Source organism: Sturnus vulgaris, chromosome 1 (assembly GCF_052056855.1).
Source record: "Sturnus vulgaris isolate bStuVul1 chromosome 1, bStuVul1.hap1, whole genome shotgun sequence".
In the NCBI taxonomy this organism is placed as follows: Eukaryota; Metazoa; Chordata; class Aves; order Passeriformes; family Sturnidae; genus Sturnus; species Sturnus vulgaris.
This window is the reverse complement of record NC_142243.1, coordinates 148,715,114-148,742,062: the sequence shown is the minus strand read 5'-3', so window position 1 is coordinate 148,742,062 and position 26,949 is coordinate 148,715,114. Positions and strand designations below refer to the sequence as shown.

General features: G+C 39.3%; 1 protein-coding gene across 1 annotated transcript in view; it reads right to left on the bottom strand.

Annotated features, from left to right (window-relative positions):
* Positions 1-12,499: 12,499 nt before the first annotated feature.
* Positions 12,500-26,949, bottom strand: part of TG (thyroglobulin) — a 142,909-nt gene continuing 128,459 nt past the window's right edge. Inside the window, exons 46-48 of the mRNA XM_088164187.1 lie at positions 18,547-18,687; positions 17,553-17,743; positions 12,500-12,871 (exon numbers count right to left, since the gene is read on the bottom strand). Of these exons, the coding sequence (XP_088020313.1) occupies positions 12,759-12,871; positions 17,553-17,743; positions 18,547-18,687 (445 nt within the window). The 3' untranslated portion in view covers positions 12,500-12,758. The remainder of the gene's footprint in view (positions 12,872-17,552; positions 17,744-18,546; positions 18,688-26,949) is intronic.

The following is a 26,949-nucleotide window of genomic DNA, read 5'->3' as shown; positions in this document are numbered from 1 at the left end:
GTTCAAAAACTCTTTACCCTGACGAATCTGAGCACTGTTTATCAATTCACTCAACTAAATACATCTGACAGCAGCACGAGGTTCTGAAAGGTTTTGCAGCCAGGATGGGATTAGTGGTGTCTCGCCTGTTACTAAAGGTAACTGGGTACAGCCATCAACACTGGTGACGTGATGACAAGGGGATACATCCAAGAGTTGACTGCTTTTTTGCTAAAAGTTTCTCTGAACCTGGCTATGTGAAAAATTGGAGTACAGGGAATGTTCAGCTTCCAGGTTTCCACGTTATGTTAGTCACACTGGAATTAATAACACTTAGAAACAAAATGCCTTCTTGCAAAAATACAAAGCTAACTCTGGCAGAAATGAAAATCTTTTCATTAATGCAGGCACTGAACATAATTGAGAATACATCTGTTTTTATCACATGAGAAGCCCACAAAGCATCCAGTATTTCCAGGATTAGGGAACAAAAAGAATACACAGCCATCGGCACGATGGAATTTCCATCACAGCAGACAAGAAAACCATGTTTTCACATCTCAACACGAAAGAAAAAATGCATGCCTTGGAATTATGAAACTGTGGTTGAATTTCCAAGAAATCTTAGCAGCTGTGATTGAGCCAAATGCCTCAAGCCAGGAATCCTGATGTGAGAACATTAGATGAGGAGAGAGTGTTTGGGATGCTTGTGGCAAGGAACATCTTCAGCCTGAGAGAGGTCAGAGGAGCTGCTCAGAGAGCAGGTCAGGCTACTGTGCTGGTGAGAACAATGTGAAACAACCAGGGCTTCTCTCAAAGGGATAACAATAGAAAACAGGGATTAACTAAAGAAAATAAGAACTCCTTGATATCTTGCATTCATAACTGGCTGATGTTTCTGAGCTCTAGGGGAGTCAGGTAATAGAGAATCTTCATTCTGAAGAAGGGACTCCAAAACTGACCTTCAAGAGAAACCCTGAGAAGGAAATTTATCTTTCAGCTGTGTTTTCTGCAATTCCTTGCCCCTTTCTTAGCTGTTTTTCTGTCTCAGATACTCAGATATAGCTCAAAGGCAAAATAACTTTTCATATTAAAAAAAAAGACTAAGATGAAAAAATCAAATCCAGTTAAACCTGTCATTTCAAAGTTTTATTCAATATGTATTCAAATCTCAGTCTTCAGGAGAGTAAAGGAAGGGGGAACTGGAGATAGGTAACATTTTGATTGGCATGTGCACAGTCCATACAGCAGATGGGACTGGTAGGATTTCATTTTGATAATTCATCCCAAAAGAGAGACAAATGCGCTGGGAAGTCCCTTGCTCACAGGAATATTTTAAGATCATGTAAAACTCCTCAAGCCATACTGGGGTGTCTCATAAGAATCCATTAGGAGCTAATCAGATTTTAGATTTTTAGGCCTGATGAAACACCTGATCCAAGAGGTGCAGCAGCCCTGGAAGAAGTCCTCAGTCTATGCCCTGAGCTGCTCTGTCTCTCCTGCAGGGGAATGCTGAGCTGGAGGCACATCCTCTGCCAACACCTGTGGGTGGTCATCTCCTTCAAAAGGCTCCAGAATAACTTACTCCTGACATTTTGTGAATTACAGGGGGGAAAAAAATGAGATGTTATTAGAAAATACAGTTTTCTGTACCTACTTTCCATTATCTACAGTGGCTACAGCTGTATTAGTGAATTAAATAAAGCTGGAACTTATCTCTGACCTCCTACCCTTGATGAATCCTCTGTGCAAGACAGGCAATTTCTCCCATGTTTTCTGGCCCTGGATTGCCACCATCACTTCACATCATCCTCCCTTTCAGAATGATTAGTTCTGAAGGACAATAAATAATACCAGGGAACACATGAAGAGACATCATAAATATTTTTTGGTCAGGATGAAACATTACAAATTACTCTGTCAATGAAGATCAGAAAGGATTGAAGTCATCCAGACATTTGGAGTTGTAGTGAAACACCTGGCCTCAGATTGATGGTGATTTCTTGAGGGATGATGAAATGAGGACTTTTGAGTAGCTTCCAAAAGCAAATGATACAGGGAGTCCTGTTTGCTGGAGAGATATTTTCCCCGAATCAATTAAAGAGAAAAAAAAAAAAAAAGAAAAGAAACTCACATTTTCTATTGTGCTTTTTGCTCTTTGGAACTGAAAGCAGAAAATGCTCTACTATTTCAAATCAATAGTCTGAAGACTGAAAATTTCTGCCTTGGTCTTTGTGGTGCAAGAGTGACTGCATCCTCTACAACAGAATCTCCCCAATCAGTCAAGGCCTTATACAAGAAGGAATACATTGCCATATCCTTCCTCTTTTTTTTTTCTCTTCTCTGCATTTTGTGCAGCAGTTGGTTCTATCAACACTTCATTTTTCTTCATTGAGAATCAACCTTTCATCCCAAAGGAACCCTGAATGGTAGCCTGAGCCTTTTCAGAGTTTTAAATGTTTGGATTCCTTCAGCAGAGAAGAAAAATGAACGAAAACTTCAGCTCTTCATCTGAAGGCTGTGTCTGACTCACCAGCTACTGGATGACAATCTGGAAAGTTTTAAACTCTCCTGACAGTTTTGACCATTAATAACTGAGATGATATATGCTTTTTTGAGACTGCCAACAACCTCTTCTGTCCATACTTTAGTCACAACTCTGTTTATTATTTTTACGTCACTTAACACATTCATTTAATAAAGTCGTTCACAAGAAGACTCTGGAAGGTAGTAAGAAAACTCAGCAGATGTCTGTGGAAGGATATTTGGCTCCATAGCCCCTATCAGCTCACCCCAGCACTGGTGAAGAGCCTCTCAGTTCCTTTACTGGGATTTTGTTGTGGACCCATGAATCTCTGTGGCACCTGCAATGTCCACAGGCATAAGCAAGTAGAATAGTGCTGTCTAGAACAGTGACAAAGAAACCTAACATTGCTAAATGCTTTTAAAGTTTCCCTTCAGCTACCAATAGTACTCTGTATTTTGGGATTTTAAGATAAGAGGTCTTGATGCAGCTCTCAACATCAGCAATTTATTTCTGTACTCATCATTTTTGTTGCCTGTTTGCAGGGATTGACCCAGAGCTGTAATAAGAATTAATGCTCCTCACATGCTACTGACTGTACAAGTTCAGACAACAGCCAGAAAGAACAGTGCCCAGTGAAGACTGCAGCCACTGAGGGAAAACAAATATATGAGAGTAAAGTTGTTGATCTGACATTGTGAAAGATGAGGAGATGATGATGCACAAGAGAAAGCCTTCAGAGTGTTTTTGAGCTGTTGGCTGGGCATTTAAAAGTGGAGTAAAGACTTCACAGTCATGAGGACCAATTAACAACATACCTTAATAAGATGACAAAATATTGTGGATATGAGTGTATATATAAAATGTACTGTTTCCTAGCAGAAACTAGTGCACCATTCCTGCCCAGGAATTGCTGATAATGGTCTGCCTTGGCCTTTTGTTCAAAAGTTATTAACAAGTAGCATGGAACATGCCTGTTGCACATTGCATTTGGGGGAAGACTTGGCAAATAGCTGATTATTCACATCTGCCTGCATAATCATAGCAATATTTCAGTTGCATTGAGTCTCTGGTTTGTCTCATGATGCACACCTCTGGAAGAAGACTTGCACTGACAGAGGGAGCATTTTGTGTTTAACTGCTCACCCTGCTGAACCCTGGCCCTCCTTCTCCTCCTTCTCCCCAGCATCAAGTGCTCTACTCATTCCCTGAGTGTGGACATCTGTCCCTCTCTCACTGTCCCTGTAGATCTCTGGTCCTTCTTGCAAAAAGTCAACACCTAAGTTAGTAATTAAATATCATGGGCTGATATTTGATGCCTTTACATCTTGCCCTGGTTCTGCCTGCACTGCAGCCCACAGGGTGTTGGGGTGGGTTGGAATTTTGCCTCAGCTGTTTCTAAACTAGCCATGTTCAGGCTCAGCCCTGCCCCCCTTTCTAAGGCTGGGGCTTCGTGGTCTTGCAGTGTCAGCAAGTTTTTTTTATCTTCCTTGTCTATTGCTCTCATCAGGGAAGACATATTTGAAGCCAGAGAGATTTTAGCTTTAGTGGTCTTCAGTGGGAGAAGACCTCAGCTTGTTATATGTAGAAATACAGCTGGAGAGCAGAGTACTGCTCAACTCATGCCTGAAGTGGATGTACTAAGTTTGGTAGGCCACAAGCCTTGGCAAGCTGAGGCAGAACCTTGAATGGAAAAGCAAGAGGTGTGTTTAGTGTGCTTTGTTTTAGATAAATCATGCAAGACCATGTACGTGCCTATGCTGGTCTGTACAGGTCTGTGCAGAGCTCTGATTAAGTAATATTACCTAGAAACACCAATCATGTGCCTGTGCTATTTTTAGCTATAGTTGAAAAGGTATATATACTGATGTGTGAAATCAATAAATCGGCTTCATGCTTGCATCAGTTGGGGGTCTTGTCTCTTCATTATGCAAGTGGGGGTCCCATATCTTTGTTGGCTGCTGTCAGTCACAGTGTCATGGATTGATTCTCACATTTAAGGGATGAATATTGTCTGTATGTTAAGAGAAATTTTATTGATGTGTGGTTATGTTATTGTAGTCTTGCTGTTTAAACATGCTCTGTTCTCCCCATTGTCCCCTTCCCCCCTGGTACTGCTGGCACCAGGCAGCCTCGGTGTGAAAGGCCTGTGCAGGGGGGCGTGGCATGACAACACCTGCCCTCCAATCACGGTGCAGGAGAGTGATCTCCACCAATGGACAGCGAAGGAGAGTTGACTGACAGGCTCTGGGCAGGGCCAGGATTGGCTGACACAAACCACCCCCCCCCCACTGGTATAAAAGGGGAGCAGCCATTTTGTAGGTGAGCAGATGGCGGCAGGTCACGGGCTCTCAGAGCTCTGCCTTTTTCCTTATTCAGTCCTTGGTTGTATTTGTAAAGGTTTAATAAGACTTTGAAAGTTTAAAAGTGAGAGGACGTTTCTCACAAATACTATTTGATTTTCTGTTTTCTTTCAAGTACTAAGAACTTCAGGCTTCTTCCAGGGCCAGATGCTTTCTTGGCCGGTTGCAGGAAGTGTTCCTGATCTGGCTGCAGTACAAGTGGCCAGAATTTCACTTGGATGAATTGTTCTTGTTGGAAACAACGTCTCCAATGTATTAGGCAAAAAAAAAAAAAAGACTTTTCTTTTGATGTCAGCTGTTATGCAGGTTCTTTTATCTCAGCAGACTTTCATTCACAGACCTATTTACTGTGGTGGTTGAATGAAAATGCTGAATGGGAATTAAAGATATTGTGTCTCAGGCAGCCCTGCACTGCAGTTTGAATTTATTTCTTTTTATTTTCTTTATACTATTGCCATTAGATTTTATGTACCACTCCTAAATGTTGCACTTAGGCACTGTGAATCACATCCCCAAGCACCTTCTAACATTAAAAACACTATATTAATTTAAATTCTCTTACTCCTTCTATTTTATTTTTTATTCACAATCATCATGAAATGTGAAGTAAATCTCAGGAAAAATGGAAGTAGAATAGGTCCAAGCTCCCCACAGCAGAAACACAACAAGCTTCTACTCACAGCAGGTAAAAACATTCTATTAGGGTTTGCTGCAGTTAAGGGCAGAATCACAGCACAGAAACCAGAATGGGCAGAGACTGGAGTCCTTGCAAAGTGAGGAGTCTCCCCTGGAGAGCACAGGGATACCTTGATGGAACTCTGCTGTGCATCCCAGCTGTTGGTTTTGCATCAGAGGCTCAGCTTGAAGGTGAGGGAGAAGAGTTGTCTGAAATCAATATAGACAGTGAGAAGAAACAGGATAGAGTGGAAATAAATAATTAGGGGTTAAAGAGAAGAGCAAAAGCAGCTGCAGAGGGCAGGAGAAAGAGCAGGCAGGAAAGGGGCTCAGGCTCAGCAGCCCAGGAAGGGCTGTGGATATGGAGCAGGACTCTTCCAGGACAGCATTTTCTGTTGGCTCAGGGGCTGTGATGAAACCTAAATCAGTTGGGGAATGTGGATTTCTTGATACGCTTCTGTGCTGGCAAAAGCATCACCATTATAGATTAAAAGAGCCCCTTTTTTGGAGTTTCACAAGCAATAGGACTGCTCCTCCACTGGTGTAAACTGATTTGTGCAGAAAGACTGTCTGGAATAACTACCCCAGTTCCAGTGTCCTCACAAAGATTTTTCTCACACAAACCTGACCTATGGCAACATCATAAGCAGGGTGGGGATGTGGTCTCTAATTTACCTTTTCCTGAGGGTAATTTCTCACATTGCTGTACCTTAAAATGTTCCTGACCTTCTACTCCACCCCCATCTTGCAGCCCTAATGCGGTGAGAGAAAAAGAGAATTCAAGCAAATGATAAAAGAAACCCATGTAGATGTGTTTGGGGGCTTACATTGCAAAGCCAGCCTTTCATGGGTGCTGAAATGAAGTTAAACCACTGTCACCAGCTTTGGGTCACTGACAGGTACACACAAAGGGGAGCATGAGGTCCTCCAGCAGAACCAGCAGTGGAAAGGAAAGAGAATAATAACAGGAAAGGCAAATTTCACCCAAAAGAAAAGGTGATGGATTAAAGAAGTATGTTAGATTTGTCTGGGCGGATCCCAAGCATCTGATCCCTGGGCATCATACTCAAAATTTAGCTTTCTAGTCTTCCATCAAGCTTCATAGAGCCCAGTTTGTGAGACAATGGCCTTACTGAGAGCTAAGCATAGCCCAAGGGATCTATTTTTAACATGCTTAAATATTCCAAAAAAGGTGATAAAAAGGGTGTAAATCTGCAGCTGGACTCCAGAGTGGAAGGTTGTGGGGAGGGGGTTGATGAGAAATGGCTTCTCAGAGAGAGTGCTCCTTTTGGAGCACTTGTGGCATCTTGGCAAAGCAATAATCCATTCCCTCATCAACAGTCAGCACTCTGAGTGCCACTGCTCTGAATCAGTGTGGCTTGCAGCCTCTGGCTCTGATGGCATTTTTGACTTCAACTGAAAGGCAGGCCCATGGCTTTTGAGAGAATGATCACTGCCAAATTCAAGAGCCTCAGCCCTTGTTGAGACGTTTATTACCAGGCATGAAAGGAGCAAACTGCCATGTAAGTGATCTGAAGCAAACACGTCTGTCAGAGTTTGCCTTCTCTCCTGCCAGCCAACTGCTGTCTTTGAAAGCAGTCAGGCTAGTGACAGTGTTTTTTGACTGTGTTGGCTGAGCCAAAACCAGGATGATGTTTTTCAGGATGATGTTTTAACAGATATGGGAGCCTCTCTCCTGAGAGTGCTTGTCTTTGAGGATTCCCTTGGTGGGCATGCAGCCCTTGCATTATCTTGTCCAAGTGATTCAACCTTCTCACAGCCACAAGTTCTGACAGCCTGGGAGGCTGCAACAAAAACTGTGAGAAAACAGAGCTTTGGAGTCATAGAAACAAGGTTGGCAGGCACAACTCTTGAAAATCTTATTCCATACCTGCATCTTGTAGGAGCTAGGGACAATAAAAAAGGATAGGACAGCAGGTGTTAGGCTTAGCTCCCAAGGTGCTAAGTTAGGTGCCTAAATAGCTTTGTGAATTTGGATAAAATGGGGAGATGACATAAGGCTCTCTTCAGCCCATGGTGGGAAGTGACTGCTTCCTTTTGGGATGAAAAGAAGAGTCAGGTTGAGGTCCATCCTTCCCCTGTGGTGAACATTGCTGCAAGCACCTCTACTACTTCTGAACAAAGTGCTGTTGGTCACCACCCCAGGCTGATCTACACCCTGTGAAACAGGATCTGACTTGTGTAGCTGCCCTGCACCTTACTCTGCTACAAGGTAGCATTTTTAATGAACACTCCTCATTATTTTTTTGCACTTTAGGCTGATCTGAGATGCTGAATTTAAATGATACTGCTTTGGCCTCTTGCTAGGATAAACCAAGCAGTTAATTGTTGGTTATTTGAGCCCTTAACATGGGCTTTACCTCTGAGATTACTGTCCCAGGTAGCTAGCATTCAGCCACTAATTTTTGAATTGCCACTCCAAAGAGCAGCTATCAATTCACACTTATTCCCTGTGTTTTAGAATCCAAGTACTGAGTAAACTATTTAGGGTCAGAATAAATCCTTGCCTTACCTAGGTATCCTGTTTTTGAGGTATCCAGACAAAATCTTTTAAACAAAAGACTTTTCACTTAAAAATCACCCTTCTATTATTTAAAATTGACATATCTGAGCAATTGTAATTGCATAATGTAGAACATCACGTCTCTTTGCTCTTGAATTTGGGCTCTCATTTCACTTAAGCTGACACATGGAGAGCAGATCACTGCTTTCAGTGGTACGTATATTAAATGTTGCAGTAAACTGATTATTGTAGAGAGCCTGGTGCAGGAATAGCTGGAAGAAAAAGACCATAGTCAGATCAACTTGGTGAGGCTAGCAAAGCAGGCCTCAGTCTCACGGATACAGTGTCCTTGAGATAAGGAAGGCACGCAGAATTGAGAAAAACATGAATGCCGAAGTGCTTAGCTAAGCCGCACATCTAGACCAATGAGGAGCTAAGATTTTGCACTATGCATGAGCTAATTAAGCATTGTATTTAATCGCCACTCTGCGTATCAATAAACGAGACTTTGCTGATGACCATATGGTGTCTGCGTCTCCCTTCTCCGACAGATTATGACTCCTCTGAAATCTTTCCTGAATTTAGAACAGGGATATGTGGGTCTCTTTGGAGGTATGCATTACTTTTTTGTGTAAGACAGTACCTTAATGCTAATAATGGACATGAAAATCTGCCCCTGAAAACTGGTCACTGTCTTATTCACATGAAACAAAAAAAACCAAACTTTTTTGGTCTGTCTTGCTAAAAATCTCAGTCTGAACCAGGGAAGCTAAACAACAAGCTAAATTCTCCCCTTGTGAGTCAATGAACTGCTGCCAATTGCAATGGTGCTTTTGTCCATGGCCATCTGCTCATCATGAAAGGGAAAAGGCTCCTCAATGGGCACTGACCATTGCACAGATGTTGGGTGGGGTTTTCAAAGCTATAATGAGAACTGGGCATCCAAATTCCCTACAGGTTAGCGGGATCTGACTTACAAAGTTCCTTAGTCAGCTTTGAAGAACAGCTGTAATGTTTAAAAATATCCAGTCCCATCTGACTTCGATCAGAGGCCTAGAAGATACTATCAGTTAGATTGACTTGTGCTCACCAGACTGTCTGTAGAGTGATTGTGTAAGAAGCAGGAAAGATAAACTCCTCAGGCATTACCTGTCATGCCATGATAGCAGAATATTTAAGAAATAACAACAAGAAGGAAAAGGATATCTCCTTAAAACAAGAAATAAGTGCTTTTGTGATGATATAAAATCTGTGCTGTGAAACACAGCATTCTCCACCCCCAGTCATACACCAGCCTCTCAAAGAGCGAGTAGATTTGTCAGGAATCCTGATGCAAAACTGTCTTAATTGTCCTTGAGGGCACATGAGCTCTCAGCTGAAGTTCACTGAGTTTTAGCCAGTGCTGGAAACAAAGGGTCTTCCCTGGGCAGCTGGAGAACCAGAGAAGGAGCAAACATCATCATGACCAAAAGCCATGCTAGAGGATTCACATCTGCAGGGGCAGGAAGTAGCAACCCCTCAGCTTTGGGCCAGATCAGCCTCATATAAAAACAGAAGAAAATAGAAAACGTTGAAAGCCCTGGCTATCACACTTCCGATTAACCAAATTCTCTCACACCTGAAATGTGTCTAAAATCCCGGCCAGGCCCGTGTCTGTGTTTCAAAGACCAAATGAGAACCATGTGGAGGATCTTCAGCTTTATTTTTTTTTTTTTTCAGCCTCACATAGGGAGGAGAAATGGCCCATAAATATTTAATTACTACTATATATGCCACTGCTATAGAGTGTAGTTGGAGCAAATTAGAGAGAATGTGAGTACTTAAGTAATACATAACATTGACTATGATGCTGCTATGGTGAAAGACTGAGTCCTCAATTTTAGCCAAGGGAATTATATGATGTGGGTAATAGCAGGATGACAACTGTGATGTTTCAGCTCTATGTGTCAAGTACTTATGAAAACAATCAATGTTCCAGCATTGCCATTTAGTCAGTTGTTTTCTTTCCAACTCTGCATGGTAAAATATTTCTAATACTCCACATTTTTTCTCTGTTGCCTAATATCTCCTGTGTGAAAGAATCACACAAAATGCTGTAGGTTAGATATTCAAGTATTAAAAGCAACACATACAGAAATGTTCTGATGGCTTGTCTTTCAAAAAGTTCATATTAAATAACTTAAATGATATGAACTTGAGTTGTCTGTGAGTGTGCTCATAGAAAGTTTTAAAGAACGCTTCACTTTAAAATAATTATAGCCATTTCCAGTAGGAAGGAGGAAAGCATGGCTCTAGTGGTTGTGCTTCTGTGCATTGCTTCAGTACCAGATCACTGCAGTCTTTGGTATTTCAGTTTAAAGTGCAATGACCTAAATAGTCTGGGAATGTATTTTTCTTACTAGGAATTATATGTGGGAGCAGACTTGGCCTCTCAGTATCACTAAGGCTAAAGTTTCCTGACCACTGTCAGTCAGTCCACATGTGTGCTTTTCTAATTAAATCTCCTGTAGGATTTGACCAGGATATTTCTAACAGTGTGGTTCCCCATAAGAAAGAGGAGTAAAGTCAGTAAAGTGATGAGACTCACAGCCAAAAAGACTGAACTACTTGTGCTGATGCAAAAATTGTCTCAGAAATCAAAGATGTTTGAGCTTAAGGATATGGGACAGAAGATGTGGGAAGATGAGGAGATGTGGAATTACAGGAGCACAAGGGATTATGAGACTGCATTTGTCTGCATCAAAATGTGCCTTGACAGAAGCAAATTTAAAGAAGCATGGAGATGAGCAGGACAGGCATAAGATAAGAGGATGGTGCAGAGAACTGGGGAAGAATATATTCATGCTTTTTAATAGAAGAAAGTAACACTGGGCTATAGAAAAGAGGCTTCTAGGAAACCTGGAGTGAAATAGAACAGTCTAAAGAGCTGCATCCACTGTATTAGGGGGTGTGTGGGGCAGTCAGTCATGAAATAAAGATGTTTACAAAAAATCCATTCTTAAAGAGTCTCTTTTACCAAACTGGTAATCAAGCTGGATATCTCAGGAGGGATGACTGACCCAGTCAGACATGCCTATCTACCAGATGGCCAAGACTGTAATTAGAAGCCTACAAGGCTAAGCTGCTGCATTCCTAGCTCAAAATAAAAATCTTTTCTCAAATTCCTGAGACATCCCTGGGCTCAAGGTGGAGCTGAATAGTGAGTGGGAAAAGATTATATATTTGGCTTTTATTAACATGAGTCAGCTCTGAATCCTTTTAAATCTGTCCTCTGTTTACCAGTTCCATGGGCAGCAGAATAATACTGGAGTTGCTGTGACCAACAATTAGCTCTCAAATAGGGCAAAAATAAGCCAAATCTTGCCCAAAGAATCAGAGCTGCTTTATCTATAGTTACTGCAAAGAAAGTATCCTTTCTTGAGATACATGTTTAAGATCCTGGCTTTTTAAAAAGCTCTTAAATAATTTTGGTTTGGCTTTTTTGTTTTGTTTTTTTTTTTTTTTCCTTTACCAGTTAGCTAGTTTGGATATAGCAAATGATAGAAAAGAGAGTTTGAGTTCTCCATCTTTACTCTTTTATATTTAGCCAGTTAACAAGCTTCTTGATTCTTCCAGTCTTTTACTGTTTATTGAACATGATATAAGAGCTAGGAATGTTACAGAGTTTTTCTTCTATCTTGGTAAAACCTTTGGAAACCTGGATACATGGCAGACAGCAGTATTAGCTCATGTGCTGTAAAAGGGCTCAAGCAGGAGATAAAACCTTATGAGTTGTTTTACTAAATCATTTCAGCACTGCACAAGAAATTTGTATCTTACTAGGCAAACTTGATTTTACTTTTTTGTGAAGTCTCATGGACATGTGTATGATATACTGTCAACTGAATATTATCTATTGCCAAAAGGTCCCAGCAATAAAGTAACAACTTAATCAAAAATACCTTCAGAGCCATTAGAGGTATCTTATGATTTTCCTTAAGATTCCAAAACTATTGTGTATCTCACCTTTTTCTTTAAAAAGATAAATGTTCCAAGGATGGCATGATCTAAGCTTTAATTAACATATTTTTTTGCATTATCTCTTCTGTGTACTCTGCCTGATCCAAATAGTCTTATACATAATTTCACAAGGGATCATGAATATAACATGTGCATGACTTCATGTGAACACGCTCAATGCATACTCTTGATTCCCTTCTTAAATTGTTCTTCCTTCCCATTTTAGAGTTCTTTAGTTTTCTCCAGGATGCCAAATCAGGCTCTCTCACCTATCAGCAGCTTGTGATAGGATGAGTAATAATAAAGGACCAGACAGATATGACATTTAACAAATCTGAGCCTCTTCAATGAGGGGCTTCTGATTGTTTTGATGTATGTCCTTTTCTGGCTGGTGGTACTAGAATATCCTGGCATTTGTGTAATTGCAAGAAATAAAGACCAAGTGTATTTGTTTTCGTTTTGCAGTTTTCATTTATACTTTATTTTTTTCAAATTACAATCTCTTTTGGTTTAAAACAATAGCTGTAGTGCTTATTTTGTGCCATATAAATCAATTTCCTTGAAAACTACTTTATTGAAAAGTTTATTTTATTTGTTGAGAAAGTTAACTAAAGGAAGTGTTGCTCGTCTGGTGTGAGATGGTTGTGTGGATGTACAATTGTGTGACAAAGCCACCCCACAGCCCTGTGATTCCCTATCTGCTGTAAGCCACCTCATCCCCCAGGGGCTGGCTCTCCAGGGAGGGAGCTTCACTTGGAGTTTCACCAGAACTGTTTTCTGCAGATAGATCTCCACCACTTGCACTTCCTGAAAAGACAATACAATTAAGATTAAAATAGATGTCATATACCTGAGGCAGCCAGCTACAAGGTACACATTTTGTCAATCACAACTAAAAACCTTTTATGCAGCTATAAATGTTCAGGAAACTGTTTTTCTCAGTTGGCAATCCATTTGCTTTAGAGTAATGGCAGATCACCTCATGGTAATTAAGAATTGTCCTTTAAATAACTGTCATTAGAATACATAATACGTTTTTCTCCACTCATGGAAGACTTTATTTTTCTATTATCTCCTGAAAATTCCCTGCCAGGTAGGAAGTGTGGGCAACATTAATATTTTGTTTGTCTGTAAATATAAATGTAAAAAATTGTAATATAAAAAAGCCTCAAGCACCCACCTCCAACAAATCTTTTCTTTGTTATCTTTTACCTTCTATGTCTTCAACCATATTTCAGTGATGCAGTTGCCTCAACACCACCCAGCTATGACAAGAAAATGTACTGAGGGTGTTTATTTAATGTCTCATAGCCAGAGTGCTCTCACTGCTGCATAGATGTCCCTCATACAAAGGAATGTTTTCTATTTGATATTTTCAAAAAGAAGGTGTGACTAGAAAGGATAAAAGTTGAATGCTAACCACAACATTCCTGATTCAAGTCTGAAGTCTTAACACTCTTTCTTTATTTGGACTCTTGTTTGGCTACACATGGCATCCCAGAGTTCATGGAGAAGGTTCCAGGTTTGCTACTTGTTGAATTTTCTACAGATAAAGTCCAATCTGGCTAACTTGGGCATGAAAAATATGCCTAAAAGTCAAAATTTAGGCACACGAATTGGACAGACAAGATTTCATTGTGAGACAGTAAAGGTATCTCTTTCTCCCCAGCTGCAAGACTGCTTACAGAGACACTTACTTTAGGAGGATTGGTTCTGTTTAGATATCAGCTAGAGGAGTAAGAGATGTTGACTGGATCCAACTCCACCTGTTTGGGATGCAGTGAGAGGCTCCTTATAAAGGGACTTACTGTTGGACACACAGTCCCCCTCACTATGTAAGGTGAATGTTAGCATTCACACATCTGTCTGAATATACATAAACATTCTGGAGCTCCTGTTTTCAACTGAATTTTTAACTGAATTTCAAGTTACTAACACATTCCCTGGAAAAAACCATCCACAGCTCCTTTTTTCCACAACTGCCACTCTTCTTGTTTCTCATTTTGATGTTTCCTATGGTAACCGTCATAATTCAAAATACTAAACATGTCTTTGAAATGCAACCATGGGAACTCCAAACCTCTTCAAGCACCACCACTTTCATAATTCCCCAAGCAAACTGCTCCCTAAAATGTCAACTTTAGAAACTGGTCTCAAATAAAATTTCAAGAGATTATTAGTTTATCTGCAAGGAAACAGATTCCTAGTTCCCTCCATAGCTTGTAATGGCACTGCCAGCAACCATTATGATGAATCATTGCATTTATTACATGGATTTTAAAGAATTATCTTCAAATGCAACAACATACATTCCATTTATGTGCCAGGGACAAATGATACATTCTGTCATTAAATATTTTGGTCTGATCACAAAATTAAATACCAACTTGGACAATTTTTTTTTACTAAACGGAAAGAAAATTACAGGTAACAGTTAAGATAAAAAACAGCTTCTAGATCCAGCAGTGAATAACCTAAAAGACATCTCAGATTTTTAATATGAGAGATTTTATTCCAGAAGCTGAAATTTATGAGTTTAGCTTAAACCACAGCAAGGAATATCTCAGTTTACTTTTGGACGAAGATATTGAGCTTTGAGCCTTTAGTCATCCCTAATTTGACATTTCCAAGTCAAGACATTTCCCATGGCAGTATACAAAGAATCGAGAAAAATCTTTAAAATGCCAGTTCAAGTTATATTTTATGATCATTGGTTTGTCCAGTTCTTCCCCATTTTATTTAAATATATTGAGGATTTTTTTTCTTATAGATTCCAGATGGTATATGGGGCTGGAAAGTATTGATTTCAAGGAAAAGATGAGATGAACATAACAGGATTCATCACAGCTGGTTGAGATTGCATCATGCTAGACCCTGTACACCTTTATACTTAGGTGTGAAGACTGGAATGTTTCATTATCTGTTCTTCTCACTGGCACACTTGTAAATTCCATCTGCTTGGCATGAGGCCACAAATTGCAACCCCCAATAGCAATACAAGAACATTATCATGAACATTGATAATTTTTGAAAGGCAGAAAACTGTAAGATTGGATCTCAGGGTAGCTGACAGAGAAATAGATGCACCTCAGGAAGTAGTACAAGGTACAACATCCAAAAATGGTTTTCAGCATTGTTCTCTCAAATGTGGTGTTCAGCACATGCCAAGGTCCCACAGGACAGCCTGACAGCACTCCAGGAGCAGTCAGAGAACACAGAGGTGCAGTGCTTCAGTTCTGAAGGGAGCTACAGCAAACTACCTCAGGTGCAAGGACATACATCATGATGCATATTGATTCAGTTCTTGCAGAATCTGATTTTTGGGAGAAATGCATGTGATGCAAGTGGTGAACTTGTACAAGTGGACTGACACTGCTTTGGCATGAATTTCAGCACAACACACTCTCAAAAATAAATTAAGGATGCTCAGCCATCACCATCTGAGTTTTGTGTAGTCTTTCTAACTGACTTGATGATCATTAGAATCTTTTTTTATTAGAACCTGGGCTCAGATTGTTATCAAGAGACTCGCAGGATCTATAAGTTACCATCCCAGGCTAAGAGGTCTGTAATAGAAAAGGGTTTGATGTGATGCCTATTTAAGTTGTATGAGAAAGTTTAGTATTCAAGAAAGAGAACAGATTAAAAATGCCTATCAAAACAAAGTGTCAAGCCAACATTTTTGTGAGATGGAATTTAACAGAAATCAGCTGTATAACTGCATTACCATGGTGCTGAGGCCAAGCAAACACTGGCTTAAAGAGCCAGCTGCGTGTACTCAGTTCTGCTTGAAGATTAACATGTACTTTTGATATGTACTTTTTAAACCTTTTCTTGACAATCCATACTCCATAAATTTCACACTTTATGGCTTATTTTCAAAAATTTTACTCAACTTTGTGAGTTCTTTAAGTGTGTTCATCTCTCCCTCCCTGTATTTTTGTTTAACATTCAAGTATTTGGCTTTGGCCATGGACAAGAGCAGAATATTGAGCTAGACAGATCATTGGACTAATCTATACAGGAATTTTGTGTTCCTGTGCCAGTTTGGATAGTTTTAAATCTTGTCTATGTCAAAACCAATATGTCCTGGTGAATATTTTCCCCCTTTTGGGGGGAATTTCCATAGGTGGTAGGAACAGTCTCTGTCCATGGTGCTTGGTCAGCAGTCATTGTACCAGAGCTGTGACTTCAGCCCAGTCTGGCATTACACAGCCACAGTGCTCTAATGAGGTCCAAAAAGATCCAGAAGTTATTGCCAGGACTGTTTATCAGAATAAAGCTGTGATAATTAGCAATATCTCAATCAGCACAAAGCCATTGGAGAGATCAAAGTATCCCCTCTGAACTTGAAAGACATTGAGGGATACCAGGAAACTGATGAAAAGGCTGACAACAAAATCTTGACTCCATTTTGGTAGAAAGTCCATGAGAAAAGATTGAGACTGTCTATTGAATGAGAGAATTGATGCTCTGTGTTTTCATTAGAACCCCCAGCTTGATGGTTCTGAGACATTGTAGTTTCGTGTCACTCAAACATCAGCCTCAGCCCATTTGAGGTCTTGTGTCAGGCATAGATAGCCTGGGTAGCTTGGTGTCTTGAAAAGTACATTTTATTCTCAGAAATTCAACTGAGCAAAGCAGAGAGAGCCTGAATTGTGTTCACTATGAAGATGAATCCTTAGGACATAAAAAACACATGCAAACTTGCAGGCCTCCAAGAACAATTCAAAACATCTCTGCCTGCCAAAAAGGGATGGTTTTGTTTGCTTTGCTTGAGGCTATCCATATTTCTTTACAAGATACACAGATATGAAGGGGAGTTTATTTACTAGAATAAATTCAGGACAGGCAGCAGATTGAAATCTAAGCAGAATTGGTTTTACTGTTTTAAGCAGTAAGAAAAAAATTGAAGGGCTCTCATAGCTGCATTGAAATTTATGGCAAATATAAAAGGAGACATGTAAGCGGCATAATCACCACAGCTGTAAAAAAAGTCACAGGAACTAATCTAGTGAGAAGTTAAAGCCTGTAGGAATCATAGTAACATACAAAGCCTCAGCTGCAACTTTACAGTGGCTGGCAATGATTTCTGCTCCTCCTAAGCCATAGGAGTCTCAACATTCTCATGTTAGGTGCTTCCAGCAGACAAAAGAAGCTGTATACACAGCCTTCCAGTTTACCTAGAGTCTATATTACGACTGTAAATAGGGAGGAAGCTCTCTATATGGCTTTGTCACATCTTCTATCATCACACAAGAAGACATCTCTAGCTGGTTAAACTCCAGGACAATTAAATTTTATTACACATTATATACTAGAAAGTAAATTTATTTAGTGTTACATTCTTAACTATATACCCTGGACACTGCAAGATGTTTAATTTGTGAAAAGTGTTTTTCCACAGTGATGTAACAGCACTACAGTCGCTGAAAACATTTAGCAGAAAATTTAGGCTTTATTTAATGTCAGAAAACACTCTTCTCACCTGTGGATGCTTTCAGCCTTCTGATATAATCAGACCAAAAGGAACAGTCTGCTTTTTTCAGTCCTTTAAGAGTCGGCAAAGAAACAGTGAATTCCTTGTAGTTATCACCATCATCACTTGACAGATACATGGGCCAGGCAGGCATCACCCCCAACATTCTTCTCGAGAAACTGTGCAGGTAGTTTGGATTTCTAAGGGAGTGGGAGACATTATCATTAGAAAAGAATGACATGAACAGTAAAATGATAAGAAGATTGGCTAGGTCAGAAAAATATGTATTCAGTCCCTCTGACCAGCAGGGGTCAAATTCAGTCCAGACTGGTGAATCATTCATGGTGCCTCATCTGACAGTACCCTTTCAGTTTGGTTCACTTCCTAAGGAACAGGTACACAGACAGACACAAACTGTATAGACACAGGCTTATGGGCTGGGATTGAGGGCTATTGAGGATGTTCATAAACCCAACCCAAGATACTGTAAAAAGCACATTAAGTCCCTGTTCCCACCATTCCCATACTAGGTTTCCAGAGATACTCCTCATTCTCAAGCATGGCCACAGCACAGTAGCACAGAATGATGTTCACAGAATAGTTGGTAAAGGGTATACTGTGTCTTCTTGTGCCTTCCCTTTTCTTATGGGAAAAAGAGAACTCTTAGCCAAGAGGTTTCAGAATTGGGGTCCTAGAACTAAGCTCTGGAGGCAACACCAAGGCCTTTGAAGCCCACATGTACTTTAGTAGAATTTGCAGCTGGTCAAGGGAGATAAAATATCTATTCCTCCTAGCTAAGTCTCTACTATAAACCTTTGGTGGCTTCTCTGCTTGGCAATTTGGCCATGACTTTCCAACAGTGTGGATCAAATCCCACTGTAGATTTACAGACTGTAAAAGAAATAGAGAATGATTAAGTGAGGGCAGGGTCTGGGCTGACTACACTCCCTCTACTTCTCACCATCTCCTCAGACACAGCAATTCTTAAATATCCCACACTTACCCAGAGTTTATGAAATTGGAGATATACTGCATAATTTTCAACGAAAGGCCCTTTTCTTCCTCAGTAAATTGTACTTCATACTTCGGGTAAAAGGGTAGACCAAATGCATACTGAACATCCAACAGGAACTCCTGACCTGAGCTAAACCAAATATTTATAGAAAGATAATTAAAACCATCATTTATTTATTTGTGGGGGAAAGGGAAATAAATTAATTCAGAGAATAAAGAAAGTTTGTAAATAATTAATGACCATTAATTAGAGTATGGTGAGCTGTGGGACTTTTTCAATCCAAAACATAAAAGAAGAACAAGCAATAACAAGGAGAATTTTCCATTATGTTAGTGCGGGGTCTTTAACATTTGTTACAAAAGAAAATTGTAGAAGGTGCTAGGGCACATTTTCTAAATTAATTGGGTGTATAAGAGAGAGTGATAGAGGGAGAAAGTCACTTGGCTATTCCTCAAATGCCTCTTAAGTTTTGGACAGATTTGGACTAAAATTAAATTCAGAAAGTGGAAGCAAGTGGTGACATGGATGCTGGCAGCCACAACGGAAGGTTAATTATGGCTTATTTCATAGACTTGGAATCAAATTCTGGCCTTTCTTAGCAGCAACTGGAGTTTTTCCATTGACTTCATTGTGGGCCAGGATTCTGGATAAGAAAAGATGTAACAGGAGATGTTTATGAAGATTTCTCTTAGACATAGTTTTAATCTAATTTCTCTGCTGGCTGGGTGGTTTTGGTTCATACACTCTGTTCTCCTCTGGTTTTATATGGCAGATAAGTCAAAACAGCTTGAGATAATCACCTAGATCAGATTTAAGAAAGAACAACTGCTGTGTAGTTCCACATAGCACTTATTATAAGGAATATTTCAGCAATTCAGAGCCAAGACTGGCCAGGTGAGACTTGCAGGACCTAACTGCAAAGGTTACACACCTCAACATTTTCAAGTCCAGAAAAGCAGGCCAACTTCTACTAATAAAATTATAACTAAACTATGTTCTACACATAGCTTTGAACCACTCAGGAGGAGATATTTCTGTCCTGTCCAACTGCATTTTCCATATCCCCATTTGGACAAAGGTCTTATTGACTTGGTTAATGCTGCATGAAGGGAGACAGCATCAGGGGACCTGGGACAAGGAACAGATGTCTGTGAGGCAAGAATAAACAAATCCCAGATCCACTCAACAAGATTTCATCTGCAGTGGCATTTGTCAAAAGGTAGCACAACTGAAACTATTTTATCTTTGGACATGAAATGCAGCAGCACTGGTACTGCCTGATACTGCCTCCAATGGAACAAGGAGTGTTCCACCACCATTATGGGCAGGTGGTCTAAAAGCAAGATGACTGCTTTACATTTTACGAGTGGTGGCACCAAAGCCTCTATTTTGAAAAGCACACAGCCCTCTAAATGAAATACATCTTGGGTTGTGTTTTCCTTAGTCTTATCATAATACCTCAGTAATACTTTGCATCTGGAAAGTGAATTATTCACAGATTATTCACCAAAAAAATGTAGAACTGAAACAACATTAAAGCATATTTTTCTTCCCCAAATATTTATAAAAGGATTAAGCAAGATCATAGTTTAATAATTTTGCCTTAAAAATAATTTGCTTGGCCCAGTACATAACAGCAATTTCTAGTGTCAGTATTGCAGCAAAGGTACAATATACTTAAAGAGGCAATTTTCTTGGCAAAGAAGACTCACTTTTGATTAGATTAGAGCACATGAAATTAGCTGAGGTGCAGTGAAGAGACAAATGTACTCATTTAGGGACTGAGTAGCAGAGGTGAACTTAGCTGTGAAGCTAAAACAAGTAAGCTGAGACTGAGGGTTTCACTCCAAATGTTCTTAGCCTTCATGTTTCTAGAGGTGAAAACTGTTGTGGTCACAGCCCAGACTAAAAATTCAGCAATCTCATAAATAGAGAATTTATTTGATTTGGAATGATTTGTATGACTGTACTTGATTTGATACAGACATAAAGTGGTACAAAACCTTACAATTTCACAAGCTGTTTTCAATATTTTTGGTTGATGAGAAAGAAAACATGAGGATGAGAAAAAACCTGCTAAGCTTAAGAGGGAAAAGAAGCACATATAAAAATGCACAGAAGAGCAGGAAAAACAACTGGGAAACATCTAGATGGCAGCTGGATGGAAAATATCAGGAGAATATTTGTCTCCTTCCTCAAACCCTAATCATACAATCATGATCATAGAATCACAGAATCGTAGAATAACAGAACCATAGAATGGTTTGGGTCAGAAAGGACCAGAGGGAAGTGCAAAATGCCCAGAAATACCCAAGGAAGGATTTTGGAGTCATGTAGGAACTCTGAGCATACTTAAGGTAACACCAGGTAGTGACAGTGTTTTCACTGGAAGAAAAGCAGAGTGAGAGAAAGAAAGGAGAAACAAATAAGTAGTTATTGTTTTGCTGTTGTAAACTGCCAACTCTGAAGGGAGGTTTTTATTTCCTGAGCTGCTCCAAAGTGCACTCACAGGATACCAAGCATGTGCTCAACAGCAGCAGCTCTAAATGGGGATGTGAAGGCCCCAAAAGTGTTGGACTTGAGAGGACAATTTGACAAATGGGAAGACTGCAGAGACAAGGGCAAAAGGGGTTTTTAAGGAAACCAAAGAGCAACTAACTTTCTCTACAGAAGTCCCTTTTCAAGGAACAGATCTGTTATTTTAATGACAGCAGTGAATGTAATTATGTGTAAGGATGAAATCTTGGCTTCTGTGACTTTACAGGAGTAGTACTTTGTGTAAAGGTGACTCTTCAGATCTTCTCTGTATAGCTTTGCTTTTTAAGATGTTAATATTTTAGAAAACAGATTCACAGCTCTTTTTATTTGGCAGACCAGTAAATTAAGCCATGGGGAAGATAGAAGCCAGATCATACAACTTTTTTCACACTAAAATGAGCACTCCATGGGGAATTCTTACTTCACCTCAGAAGGAGGTGCTACTGGAGTCCAGTGTACAGAAAAATAGATGGTAAAATCAGAAACTTTGTGACATTCATAACCAATGATTTAACAGCAGACCCTGAAATATCATTTACTGGAAATTTTTATTATCCAATGCCAAGCCATTTAAGTGGGAAGTATAGGTTCAGATAAAATTTTCCTTAAACCTAAGATGGATTTTCCATTTAAATTTCCAAGTAGGAAAGACAGAAAAAAGATTACTCAGCCATCAGATACTCCACTTCTCTCTCTATAGAGTCATGGCTACTTTCACACAAAGGACAGTTTCAACAGGGAAGAGTAAAAGATGAGTAGATCAGAGTTTAGAACAAAACCACTCTGGTTATGGTTGATTTGGTTTAAATTCTGGTTCCAAATCAAACAGAGCACAGATATAAGCACCCATGTCCAAGAGCCGAAGTTAACATTTTAATCATAATCTTTGGAACAGAAAAAAAACTCAAGCCAAATCAACAACTAGCAAATAAAACCAGACAAAAAAACCCAAACCAAACTGCCTCACCATCGCCACCTCAATGCAAAAATTTTGTTTGCAAAATGGAATGGCCATGACTGGCAATCCATAATGAGGGCAGTCAGAACAGAAGAATATGATCTGTCAGACTACTGTGCTATGTTAGGACTGAAAGCACAACTCAGAGCTGGGGCTGCAGGGACCTCACAGTGCAATCCATAGTAAATTAGGACATGGATCATTTTGAACCTTGTCCTTGTTCTAGGTCTGGCTAATTATTTCATACTGGAAACTCATTTTGATGATTAATGACTTACTCTAGCCTAATATTTCTCCTTTTCCTTTCATTTAAAAATAGTCCTTACTCTCCATTCCAACTAATATCAATTAATCTCAAAACATTTTGACTCACAGCTTTCTATTCTTAGTTGCCTTAATGTAGTTTTTGGTTCTTTTTTAAATCTCCACACACCGACAGAAGCCAACGTAAATTAGCTCAAGATTCTAATGATATTCTATGTGATACCAAAGCACCGAACTTCCCACTGCTATTCAATCATTTAAATTTTAAACTAACAAGAAAAATATAACTAGCTAGAGTTCAGCCAGAATTACCAGTGATCATCTGAGAAATGCAGAAGAAATATTGTGCTCAAACTCATGTCAGTCACCAAATACAGCAGATGTTGGCAATCTGCGACAGACTGGTGAGATAAGGAAACCATTTATCCTTTAATGTCAACTTTTGTGAGAATAACTGCTCATTCTAACAATTCTGTGAAATATTTTGTGTTAGAGAAGAGTTCATGGCTTTGAATTCCCAGCCTCACAATCAAGGCCCTATTCAGTATCCCATTGGCAAGGACATGGCTATCACTGGGAAAGTAAAATCTCCACCTCTTCAATGTCACTTGGCTTTGCTGAGAACAGGTTATTTGCATGCTTTACATGAGTGATCTGAACAGCACAGATGAAATCCAGACTCTTAGGTTGCTCATACATCTCCTGCTGATTTGAGTTGAAATAGGATTTCATAACAAGCCTGTCCAAGGAGAAGAAATTATTTACATAAACTGTGCCACTGCCTTTGTGTTCTTCTGCCCCCATTCTGTGTTTATTTTCAGTAAATGAATTTGAAGTTATTTTTTGTGAGAATTATTGGAAATATTAAATGTGCTTATTTGCATCCATCTTCATTATCTTCACATTAATACTAGCAGATTTTTCCAGAATATTTTTGTATATCCAGTATGCTGAAGAGCCATTGTCTCATCCATGCCATGGGAGAGGAGCAGCCTACCAACCCTGCACTTTGCCTGAACTGAAATGTTCATTTGTATGCCAAGCAAAAATAATTTTAAAAATTATATACAGCCACACATTTTATGAAAGGAAATGGTATGTGATTGCAGGGAGAAAAAAATAATCAAAGAATAGCTGGATATTTATAGCAATTCAGTGAGCCAATGTGAGGCCTGGTGTGACCTCTGCAGTTCTAGGGATGCATTTGGCTCACTCTGTCTCCTCTCATTATGAGCTCCTGCCAAACAAATGAGGGAAAGGATGTGAAAAACAGATGAACATTTTTGCTTTCTTCTTTTCAGGAAAATCAGGACATATGGAAAAAGCTTAACTCCTAACAGGATTAAACTGCCAAGTTTATCCACCTTTGTACCAAAAAAGCCCTATAGATACATGGGACTTGCAAAAGTATTCTAGAGTTTGCTGTGTCTTTTCCATTTGAATTACTCCCAACACACACAATGTTCCACTTTGCATTATAGCTGTTCCAATTAAAGAAAATAAAACTGAAATAGCAGATATTAAATTCAAGAGCCTGAAAGCTCACACTAATTGAAAAAAAAATCATGGATCTTAAGGCAGGAAGAAAGAAAGAAAGAAAGAAAGAAAGAAAGAAAGAAAGAAAGAAAGAAAGAAAGAAAGAAAGAAAGAAAGAAAGAAAGAAAGAAAGAAAGAAAGAAAGAAAGAAAGAAAGAAAGAAAGAAAGAAAGAAAGAAAGAAAGAAAGAAAGAAAGAAAGAAAGAAAGAAAGAAAGAAAGAAAGAAAGAAAGAAAGAAAGAAAGAAAGAAAGAAAGAAAGAAAGAAAGAAAGAAAGAAAGAAAGAAAGAAAGAAAGAAAGAAAGAAAGAAAGAAAGAAAGAAAGAAAGAAAGAAAGAAAGAAAGAAAGAAAGAAAGAAAGAAAGAAAGAAAGAAAGAAAGAAAGAAAGAAAGAAAGAAAGAAAAGAAAGAAAGCAAGCACTTTTGTCAACTTGTCAGAACTCCTAAAGAACATAGATTGCACAAATCTGTCAGGGAATTACTGTATTTGAGATCTAGTAATAGGTATGCTTACACTTAATTGAACATTTGGGAGAGAGAAATTCATGTATTTGTTCAGTATGGCTACTCTTAAGCTGAATGAATGGATGAATTTCCAGACAAAAGGTGATATGTGATCTAAAGACCCCAGAGCACCAAGGAAAACATAGTGCTCAATATACATCAATTTTGTGCTTATCCTGTAGATTACATTTGATGGGAACTGCCAGTGCAGCACATGCAACTCCAAAATTGCTTTGTCCTTTCCTGTATCTTTCAGATGAATTTTGGTTCTTTTAAAGATGTTTTCTGTTTTTTCTGAGCTGGCTGCTTTGCCTTTGCATATTTATTGCTAATTTAATAGATCTGGAAAATCTACTGAATTACAAAGGCCTCTAAACTACTTCACAGGAATAAAAAACAAATTGTCCAGATCCCAAGCCTTTAGAAGCAGAGAAATTTTGCAAAGAGTTGAGAATGGCATGATGTGGCTGTATGAGTGGGACAGTGTTTTCATAGCTGCATCTGGCACAAAGCAATGGATAAGGCCAAAGGAATGAGAGGCACTTCCAAAACAACAACTTTTAGGAGATAACTGGGAGTGGAGACAGGGATAGATGCACAATGACAAGCTGTTGTTGCAGCAAGTGGACATAACTACCTAGGGCAATTGTGATGCTTGCCCAGCTACACAGCAACATCCATCTTGTCACCACCCCACTGGTAATTCGTTTGCCTTCTGTTTTTAGATCATTTATTTGAAGCCCAGAAGCAACCTCCTGTCTGCCTGCACAGCACCCAGTTTAGACGGTGTCCCCAAGCTGTGAGGTGTTGGTACTCATGGAGTAACAGCTAGAAACAGGAGGAGAACATCAAGTGGACAGCAAGTGGTAGATGGATTAAAGGACAAATGATATAATTGTGGTGAAATGAAAAGAGTGGAAAAATCTCCTTAAATTAAAGAGATATTAAGTATAGCCAGAATTCCTGCAGCATCCATAATAAATAGAAATCAAGAATACTTCACATAGTTGAATGGGTTTATACACAAACATTTTTTGTTTTATCAGTCAGGAGTTCTTGCCTTCTTAAGAAGTGTCACCGAAACCCAGCCAACTATGTGAGTCTTGGCACACAGCAGCCTTTTAACAACTCACACCAATGTACTCCAGAGTGCAGTCAGGAGGTAAAGACAGCCCCAACCAAAATGACTCAAAAAGGTCAGCACCTCATTAACCTTGGGTGAATCTCCCATGCAAAATTAAGAAAAGTTTTTTATGATGATTACTATGGTCATGTTAATGACTAGAAGATAAAGCCTCATTAAGTCTCAGTTTGATGTTTTCCATCCTGCTGCTGATGATGATCAGCCCCCTTCATTGGGCAGAGTACTGAATTTTAACCACCATCTTTAAGACAGAACTTCTGGCACCACAATGTGACTTGGAAACTGTGCTGGCATGGCAAGCAGTGCTTCTTCAATATATTATGCAAAAATAACCCAGAAATCTCTTGAAGGGTTAACAAGGCAAATCTTTGTACAGTTAATAATATTATCCTTGTCAAAACATACTTCTCCTATCACACATTTCTTTACCATACCTAAAGCTACCCTCCAGTCGTCCCCGCTAATCCTAGGCAGTGCTGAGCAGTCACATTCCTCCTGCATTGTTTGGAATAAATGTTTACTCCAAGGCCTAAGTGTTCTCAAAGAGGGAGTGAGAAAATGGCAGCTGGGTCATGTATATATTTTTACCACAGATTATTAATGTGGGAGTTGGCTCCTCATTCAAATGGGAACTGAAGACTAAAGCAGACATGGTGTCATGCCAAGCTCAGGAGAATGCTACCACGTGGAAGGAGACATTATTCTTCTCTCTGCAAGATCCATTCATCTATACAAAAACTGTCAGTTCATGGTTTTATGTGATTTTCCACATATGTCATAGGCATCAACTTAGAGCAGACTTTTTAACCCTACACATGCTTGAATGTGTGTGTATGTGTATACATTTTAGAAACATCCAGCTGAGAGACAAACTTTGGCTAGTTGACTTTTACTGGCAAAAATTCCTCCCTGTAATAATTTTTGTCTACTTTGCATCATTGTGGTTGAGTCTGTCTTTACTTGTTGACTTCTCCCTCCCTCTTGTTTATCTTGCTGTTAGTTATTAAGTGAAACAAGAGGAAATATCAGTACTTTTTCATCCCTGCATTTTAACTCTTTTCTGTTACGCATTTTGGGAGACACATAAAGTGGGAGAGGTGACAAAGCAGAAATTGAAGAATGTATTGCTATATGGTGCCTTATCTAATTAGTGAATGGCTATTTCCTCAGACAGAATATTTTGTCCAAGAATAAATAGTCTTCCACTGTTGTAGTTATCTGAACATTATTTTAATGTACTCTTTCCAATACTCCTGTGGAGTAGCAATTAGCAGTTATTATAGATTAGATATAATTATATTATTATCATCTTTATGATACAGATTGCAAACACAAAGACAGAAGGTCCATCTCCTGTGTAAACTGACTTCTTAGGAACAATATAAGCACCAAAGTAAAAAAAAACCTCATTATCTTTTATGTTATTCATGTTATGGACATGATACTA